This window comes from Octopus bimaculoides, chromosome 4 (genome assembly GCF_001194135.2).
Source record: "Octopus bimaculoides isolate UCB-OBI-ISO-001 chromosome 4, ASM119413v2, whole genome shotgun sequence".
In the NCBI taxonomy this organism is placed as follows: Eukaryota; Metazoa; Mollusca; class Cephalopoda; order Octopoda; family Octopodidae; genus Octopus; species Octopus bimaculoides.
Window position 1 is genome coordinate 58510719 of NC_068984.1, and position 9738 is coordinate 58520456.

General features: G+C 36.0%; 1 protein-coding gene and 1 long non-coding RNA gene across 4 annotated transcripts in view; one reads left to right on the forward strand and one right to left on the reverse strand.

Annotated features, from left to right (window-relative positions):
- LOC106877355 (THAP domain-containing protein 2) overlaps positions 1 to 9738 on the forward strand; it is a 40200-nt gene that overhangs the window by 21340 nt on the left and 9122 nt on the right. The window contains exon 1 of one of the 3 annotated variants that reach the window (XM_014926241.2): positions 2979 to 3178. The exons of the other annotated variants lie outside the window; for them this stretch is intronic. Coding sequence (XP_014781727.1) covers positions 2996 to 3178 — 183 coding nt within the window. The 5' untranslated portion in view covers positions 2979 to 2995. Of the gene's footprint in view, positions 1 to 2978; positions 3179 to 9738 lie in introns of those variants that run through there. 3 annotated transcript variants of the gene reach the window in all.
- On the reverse strand, positions 2484 to 3047 carry LOC106877356 (uncharacterized). Its single transcript, XR_008263926.1, has 2 exons — positions 2953 to 3047; positions 2484 to 2847 (listed from the first exon to the last, which is right to left on the reverse strand). It is a non-coding gene; the product is annotated as an uncharacterized LOC106877356 (long non-coding RNA).

Genomic DNA, 9738 nt, shown 5'->3' on the forward strand with positions numbered 1-9738 from the left:
ACTCTGATAATCTTATTCAAAATATCTAAGACACCAACTCATTTTCCTTTCTATCTCTTTTTTTTTAATATCATTATTGCGATCTAAAATTATTTAATTATTTCTGCAAAAGAACATTTCCTCGCTGATATTTTAATTGCAAAATCAGCATGTTAATATAAAATTAATTTAACAATGAATTATGGAAGTTATGGGCATCATTGTGTATTCATAAATGTTTGAACTCTGTAGAGTGAATTCAACACCCATACCAATTGTTTCTCTGAAATTGAACGAAACTTAGAAACAACCACTTAGAGAATTTATATTACTTAACAGTCTCCCCACCACCACACACACATAAAAAAAAACGTGATGACAAATTTTAGACTACTTCAGGGGATTACAGTATTGTCAAGTTTGTACATAAAATCTTGTGGTAAAATGAGAGGATTGTTTGTATTGTTCTAACCACTTGAACCATATTTTAAATAGTGTAGGCAATTTAGGAAACAAAAGAAAACCAGTTACTGAAAGTCTATAAATATTTTTCACTTATTGGTTTATTATATTCAGGATGATTTGTTGCCTGTTACGTGCTCGCAAACTTTTTGTTCAATTCATAACATTCCAAACTTTTGTCCGATCCTGTCTGCAACTGTTCATTAGAGTTTGTTTATTAATACTTATATGGAGAACATGTCAGCCTGAAAACAAACTACTATGTCTCAAAACCCGATTGGATTTGAGGGAAATTTGGCTGTTATTTCTAGGAGGCAGAGCGGTCGGGTTGAAGCTTCTTCCTGGCCACATGTTAATTGTTGGTGACATGATTTCGCACCATTGTAAGAATGACCCTGTTGTCTGCTTAAATACCTCTGTTGATCTGAAGCCCCTAACCTTTCATCAAAATCATTATATTGTTTGAAGTTTTTTGGTTTTTAAAAAAAATATAGTTCCTAATAATATTTAATTATATAATTAAGGCGTGGAGCCGACAGAATCTAAGCACGCCGTGTAAAAATGCTTAGCGACATTTCGTCCGTCATTATGTACTGAGTTGAAATTCTGCCGAGGTCGATTTTACCTTTTATACTTCCGGATGTGGTTAACCAAGTACCTGTCGAATACTGAGGTCGATGTAATCGACATACCCTTTTCCCCAAAGTTGCTGGCCTTTTGCCAAAATTTGAAACCAATATTTAATTATAAGATATAACAGGAACTTTTAAAACATCAAATGGCTAGGGGGTGGGGGTCTAGCTGTGTAAAATAGGAATCGAAGGGGTCCATAAGCATACTGACCTTGGGGCTTAGATTTGAAACGGCTGAAGCTCAGTAACGAGAAATAAGTCACAGTATTTCAGGTGACTCGTCCTGAATTCTGACCGATATTATTTCAGCTGCAATCGTATGATCAATAGGAAATTCCATGGTTTCCCCACAAAATGTGGTCATAAAAGTAGAAGCGCGACACAATCATTGTAGAGAAGACAGACGAACAGGATTCTTGGTCAGTTGACCGACCTTAGTATCAAAGAATCATTTCGTTTACAATGAATACAGAACTTTCCTTCTGCTAGCCAACACGAAGATGTAGCTTTCTAAATCTTGGTCAAACATACGTTACTCACTACTGGTAATCAGCGATACAACATCCAGCAAGAAACTATTGTAACTATTGTAATGTTTATGTATAAGTAAATGATTTTCTCAAAAACTTTAGATGGATTTGGTTTTAGTACTTGGAAAGACAAGCGGCGCTATCAATTATTCGGCACCCATTTAATCAAGCTTCGAAAGGCTTTTTTAATTGGTTTGTAAAATCTTTGATTAAAATTACATTCGCAATGAAGAGAAAATCCATACCTTAATAAGAAAAGACAGAGGAGATAAACACGGAATAAAAATTAATTAAAGATAGAATATCTTGAGAAGTGAATCTGATTTTTGGCAGTACGATAACAACTCTGGATATATTTCAATATTATTAGATCTCCTCGGCAAATCCAAGCAATCAGATATGTTTACCGACACTGAATCGAAACATAAGTCAAAGACTAATCAGCAATTCGCAACAGTAAATTTAATTATACACTTCTTCACCATAGCTTCAGAATTAACATATTTATTAGTTAATCTCTAGCATATTATATCTTACTATTTAGTTTGTTGAAGAAGCATATCAATGGCACACTAATTCTCGACCCACCAATTAATCGGTTGGACTAACATTTAAACACAAACAGTAGGGACATTTCATTCCATTCTAGAATCTCTCTCTGCGATTGTGTTCTTTCATACCGTTTACAACTCAAACTGAAAATCAACAACTCTTATCTTACTGAATTATTCGGTCTCCTACCACCTCCGTAGGCTGAGACGTTTAAAGGCAATTCACTTCCTCTTCTAAATTGTTTGTATGGTGGAAGGGTAAATAAAGAAAGAAAAAGAGAACAAAAACAGAAAAAAAGCTGCGGGTAAACAAATAAAATGAAATATGATTAAAATTAAACCATAAACAATTTTTTTTTTTTTATTCATCTTATTTAAAATTCCTTTTATGTTCATCAATCAAAATCTTTTCATTTTTTTTCCCCTGAAAATGTCGTCTGCATAAAGAACTTTTCTCAGCATTCCATTTTACATTTTCAAAGACAGCTAAACCTTAAAGAAGTGAAATCTCTAGGTTGAATTAAAATAGAAATTATAATTTGTGGTACTAAATTTAAGCATGAACATTGGAATTAGTTATCATTACATAATCGTTTACATTTTTAAAAAAATATAGTTACCTTCTCTCGTTTTACATTAGTTTGAATTGTAAATTCATCTTTTTATTTATTTTCATAAACTGTATTTTCAAGTCTATTAAGAACAGATTAAAAAAGAAATTTAAAGAAAAAATACAAACAAAACAAAATAAAATGAATGAATTTCTGTTCAGTAATGATATCTTGAAAATCCTTATACCTGTTATATCCGTAAAAGTCCGTAGTTTTCCGTGCAAGTGTCAATGATGAAATCGAGGCCGCTGAAGCAAGCGAACATGGCTCATCATTGTTGTGTACCTATGTGTAAAAACGATGCACGCTACGACCACGATAAAATACTTTCCTTCCACAGTTTCCCAAAAGATGAAAAACTTCGCAAAGAGTGGACGAGTAAAATAAAAAGAGACGAAGGACCTCTCTTCCGAGTAAGACCTGCTTATATGTTATTATAAACAATACTGTGCATGTGTAATGGTGTTTCCCTTCTAGTATGGAAAAAAAAAATCTATAAATTATTCTGGGCATATCGTTTACTTCTTTGCAAGCGATTTAACTCGAAAATAAATAAGTAAATGAATAAATAAAATAAAAATGAAAATGTAATTACGGCACTTGCTGAAATTACTATCTTAGTACTACCTTTTCCCCACTCCTTGTAAGAGCTGTTATTAGTTATTTAAGAACTTTATCTTTCACTCGACTTCGAAGAAGAAAAATACTGTTGCACTCCCAAAATGCGGCGAGAGAAAAAAAAATCATCAAAATTCTATAATTAAAATAAGTTTATCTGTTTTTTTCTTATCTTTTCATAACATTGCTTTTGTAGGTTTTAATTTTTACCTTTCTAAAAAGTTATTTTCAATCTGGCATCTAAACACACGCACGCACAAAACCATGCACTTCCTATTCAATATACAATGTTTAGCGCTGCCAATCAGAAATATAAACAATTATTTCAGACTATGAAATCTATAAATTTCATTTATTCTTTTGAAGGTTAGGTGGGCGTATCACTTGTAGTCGTAGTCGTTTAACCTCAGTTAACCCCGATTGAACACATCTATGATTAAAAGTATTCCAGTCGTGACCATCACAACAGTTTGGCTACCAGAGACTACACTATCCTATGTGATGTTGCTTTAAAAAAAAATTGCAGTTTGATAAAGCATATGCAGTTGCTATTTCTAGCAGGTCGAGCAACTGAGTTGAGGCACCTTCGTTGGCTTGTATCACATGTAAACACCAGTTGTTGAATTACTGATAAGACAGAGCAGGGACTTGTTAATGATGCTGCAGCACACTTTACACGAGTGTTTTTTAAAGTGGAGTCTAGCGGGGGTCTCTCTTTGAAAAATACTTTTAAGGCCGTTAACAGCTTTTATCTTTGTTGTTGCTATAACGAATGAATTGGTTGTTTGCTGTAAATTTTAATCCAGTGAAATCCAGTGCTCGATTCCAATCCTCAACCAATAGCACACGAAGTTCTTTATGTGGATTGGTATTTAATTAACAAATTGTTATGTTTTTGTTAACCGTTAGTAGTTAAGAAAATAATTATAATGATTCTTCTTCTCCTCCTCTTCCTCCTCCTCTTTCTTCTTCTTCTTGAAGGCTGTTAGCTGGCAGAATCGTTAGCACGCCGGTCAAAATGCTTAGCGGCTTTTCGTCCGTTTTTTACGTTCTGAGTTCAAATTCCGCCGAGGTTGACTTTGCCTTTCTTCCTTTCGGGATCGATAAATTAAGTACCAGTTGCGTACTGGGGTCGATCTAATCGATTGGCCCCCTTCCCCAAAATTTCGGGCTTTGTGCCTAAAGTAGAAAAGATTATTATTATTATTATTGAAAGCTGTTATCTGGCAGAATCGTTAGCGCGCCGGGCAAAATGCTCAGCGGCTTTTCGTCCGTCTTTACGTTTTGAGTTCAAATTCCGCCGAGGTCGACTTTGCCTTTCACCCTTTGGGGTCGATAAATTTAGTATCAGTGAAACACTGGGATTGATGTAATCGACTAGTTTCCTCCCTCAAAATTTCAGGCCTTGTGCCTTTAGCAGAAAGGATTATTATTATTATTATTGAAAGCAGTGAACTGGCAGAATCGTTAGCATGCCAGGCAAAATGCTTTGTGGCATTTCGTCTGTCATTACGTTCTGAGTTCAAATTCCACTGATGTCAACTTTGCCTTTCATCCTTGTGGTCTCAATAAAATAAGTACCAGTTGAACATTGGGGGGTCGACGTAATCGACTCACCCCACCCCCGAAATTGCTGCCCTTGTGGCAAAATTTGAAACCATTATTATTATTATTATTATTATTGTTATTATTATTGAAAGCAGTGAGCTGGCAGAATTGTTAGCATGCCAGGCAAAATGCTTAGCGACATTTCATTTGTCTTTACATTCTGAGTTCAAATTCCACTGAGGTCGCCTTTGCATTTCATCCTCTTGAGGTCAATAAATTAAGTACCAATGAAACACTGGGGTTAATGTAATCGATGAGTTCCCTCCTGCAATATTTCAGGTTTTGTGTCTATGGTAGAAAGGATTATTATTATTATTATTATTATCAAGGCAGCGAGCTGGTAGAATTGCTGGCGTGCTGGACAAACTGCTTAGTGGTATTTCGCCTTTCACTATGTTCTGAGTTCAAATCCTGCTGAGGTTGACTTTGCCTTTCATCCTTTAAGTACCAGTCAAGTACTGGGGTTGATGTAATTGATTGTCCCCCTCCCCACAAAAAATCCAGGCTTAGTGCCTATAGTGGAAAGGATTATTATTACTATTATTATTGTGGCAAGCTGGCAGAATCCTTACTGTGCCAAAAAAAAAATGCTTAGCAGCATTTCGTCCATCTTTACATTTTGAGTTCAAATTGCGCCAAGGTCAACTTTGCCTTTCATCCTTTCAGGGTTAATAAAATAAGTGCCAGTTGAGCACTGGGGTCATTGTAATGACTTCTCACCCCCACTGAAATTGCTGGCCTTGTGTCAGAATTTGAAACTATTATTATTATTGTGGTGAGCTGGCAGAAACTGCACTGGAAAAATTACTTAGCTGTATTTCTTCCAACTACATTCTGATTTCAAATTCTTCTGAGATTGACTGAAATGAATTCTTTCAGAGTCGATAGAATAAGTACCAGTTGGGAACTGGGGTTGATATAACTTGACTTGCCCTTCCTCCAAATTTCTGGCCTTGTGCCAAAATTTGAATTATTATTATTAGGATTAGTATTATTAAGGCTAGGGTTGTGATACGTCCGTAGTTTCCAGGACATGTTTTGATGTCAAAATTTGAATCTGGGAAGAATTTTAAAAATTCTCTGAAAGTCTGGAATCTCCACCTCTATTACTTACAAAAATTATATATTTAACATCAAAGGTATGTTGGGTAGAGCTACAGAGGAGCATGGTAATTGTCAGTGGAGGTACCTTAAATTTTGACTGTTCAGGTATGGCAATGCTAATTAAAGCAACAAATTGGCAGAATCATTAGTGTTGGACAAAATACCTAGCAGTATTTCTTCTGACTCATTATGTTCTAAGTTCAAATTCTGCCAGGATCAACTTTGCCTTTTATCACTTATGAGTCAATAAAATAAGTTCCAGTCAAGTATTGGAGTCAATGTAATTCACTTCACCCTCCCCTCAAATTACTGGCCTTCTCCCAAAATCAGAGCTGAGCAGAATCATTAGAGCATCAGATGATCTAGTGGCATTTCTTCCAGTTTTATGTTTTGAGTTCAAATTCTGCCACAGTCAACTTTAAACCTTAAAGGGATTTAGTTGAAGAAATTGATCCCAGCACTTATTCTTTGTGAGCCTAGTACTTATTCTATCAGTCTCTTTTGCTGAACCACTAAGTTACAAGGATTTAAACACACCAGTATCAGTTATCAAGTAATGACCAGGGGCAAATACAACATTCGACAGTGCCGCCGGACTGGCTCCCGTGCAGGTAGCATGTAAAAACACCTTTTGAGCATGGTCATTGCCTGAACCGCCTGACTGTCCCTTGTGCCGGTGACACGTAAGAGCACCAACTACACTCCTGGAGTGGTTGGCATTAGGAAGGGCATCCAGCTGTAGAAACTTAGCCAAATCAGATTGAGCTTGGTGCAGCCTCTGGCTCACCAGTCCTCAGTCAAACCGTCCAACCTATGCCAGCATGGAAAGCAGACGTTAAATGATGATGATGTTTACCAAATCCACTCACTTTATGAATATATTGTACTACCATTTCCTAAGAAAAACATTCTTAAACACACCTATAGTAGAAGGTACTTGCCCAAGGTGCCACACAGTGGGATTGAACCTGGAACTATGTGGTTGGGAAGTAAGCATCTTACCACACAGCCGTGACTACACAAATTATATGTATGCAAATTATTTACTTATAACTAGGACAACAGATAGGAAAATACTAATTGTGTACAATTTTTTTAAATTATTGTCATTTGCAATCTGGCCTTCGAAAATACTTTGTAGTGTTCCTTTCTCTGGTGTCCTAAGCATATTGCTTATTTTGTTTATTGCTTAACCCAGCTCTGACAATGGAAAAGCATAACATTAATGATAAAGTATTAGGAAGCATATTCAGTTCAGTCTGGAAGATGAGGCATAATGAAGAATACCAGTAGAGAAAAGGACTCAGTGTTTGATGATAAGAAGTTGACAATTGTTAATGAGAGTATGTTTGCATTTTATGGATATGGACTGTGACTATGAATCAGTTGTAAGAAATATAACGCTGCATGGTGGGAAGACGTGGAACTGGGCATGGAAGATCTTTGAGGATTAGAGAAACAGGTTAAATATAGTCTGTTAAACAGACAACAGGAACTTCTATGAAAGGTAGAATGAATACTAGGTGAGCATGGTGTACTAAGGGGAAAAAAAGGCACTGGCATATGTTTATATCTGTTGGGAAAAGAGGTGCAATGAGCTAACAATGAAAAGTACTTGAAGTAAAGAAAGCAGTTGTGAGATCAAATTTCAGGCCTCATAGACAAGATAAGTTAGGATTGAGAAGAAGCAATAATGGGTTATACAGTTTCTGTTTACAAAATTCTACTCACATGATATTGACCAGCCTGAAGTTATGGTAGACAGTACTTGGCCAATGTGCTACACATTGAAATTGAACTTGGAACTAAATGATTCTAAAGCAACTTTAATTACAGAGCCATAGTTGCAGTCTTATTCAGTACAGTAGATCTGTCCCATTAAATCCAAGGTAGCATTGAAAAATGTATATTAAAATTAGGATGACAGAGATGATGTGTGATGAGTATTTTTAAAGCTATACATGATGGGTGCACTATTCAAGATGTTTTAGTAGTTCCTTGGTATGTAGCATAATTCTGAAATATCATTGATTGCTTTATTGTGTCAGCAGTTGTTCAATAAATTATTCTTTACAAGGGTCAGCTGAAAAGCTCATTGGCTGACCAAGATATTCTCCTGGAATATGACCAGATGAGGTTTATTTTTCAATGCAGTCCCCCTTGTGGTCCACTTCTTCCATTGGTGCTCTGAAAAGTAAACCCATTGAAGGTTATTGTATTGCAAGGCTTATTATGTAAACAACTAAAATCCACCAAATGTTTCCTGTAGGACATGTTGTTTTTAGCTATTCATTAGTTGCCCCACTTAGACTGTACATCAACATGTCATTTGTTGATATATTCCCTATTCATTGTCATATGTGATTTAATTTTTCATTTTCTAATTAACTCTTATTTTTTTGAAATGATGAATTTTTGCATGAAACGGGAACTAATTTTTTAAAATTATTTTCATGTTTGTTGACATGTAGTCAAATTCTAATTAAATACCTTGACGTTTGGTGGACGTGCGTGGATTAGCAGTTAGGGTGTTGGTAAGATTATGGTTCAAATACTTGGACTAGGCAATGTGTTGTGTTCTTGAGAAAAACTCTTCAATGCAAAAACGAGTAATGTGGTGAAGTTGCGGCAGGGCTGGCAAGCCAGCGATGAATGGTAGACTTGCTTAAAAACAAACAGATGGGAACTTCAGGACTAACAGGCCATAGTCCTACACTGGTGTTGGGTATTACATTTTTTACCTTGACACTTCATCCTATTGATAAACTACTGGGCATAAGTTAATTCAAAATTCTCGTCCTGTTGATGGTGGTAGGGGTAGGAACAGAGCTGAACAGCAGGTCTTCAGAGAAGAAAGCCCCACGCAAGCCAAGCTGCATCCAGGTCATGACTCCTGTGTCCCCTTCTGCTGACACATTTTAGCCACTTGGATGTCAGAGACTTGCGCATTTAAACCGCTTGGAGATTTCATCTAATTGTAACCTCTCTCTGTTGACACAACTTTCAGACTTGTTCATAATGAAGAAATAACGTTGGTTCTCATGGTAGCAGGGAATGATATTATTCAGAGTTATTTCCCTTAACGTTAAAATAAAGAAAAAATATTTGCCTTCAAACGGCGTTGTGGTCGTTTATGTTCCTCTTCGACGCCATCTAGCTAGTACATTTCTGATATTGCCTGTAGGGCTTCCCTGTACTTTTTGGTTATCTCCTCGCTCCCCCCACCATTAAAAAATTGGGTTATCTCCCCCAACTAAAAAAATTGTTTAACCCTCAATAAAACAAAAGAAAAAAATGAAAAATTAATAAACATGAAAAGTGAAAAGATTAAACATCTTATTGCATCTAATAATATTTTTATAACAAAAAGGCTGCGAGCTGGCAGAAACGTTAGCACGCCAGGCGAAATGCTTAGCGGTATTTCGTTTCAAATTCCCCCAAGGTTGACCTTGCCTTTCATCCTTTTAGGGTCGTAAATTAAGTACCAGTTGTATACTGGGTCGATCTAATCGACTGGCCGGATCTTTTTTAAAACGGGGGCCACATTTTTCATTAATGTTTTACGTAGTGTTTTTGGTACCGAAAGACTTTCAAACTTCGTATACTTATCTATTTTGTGTTATAGAACAGAAAAATACTTTTG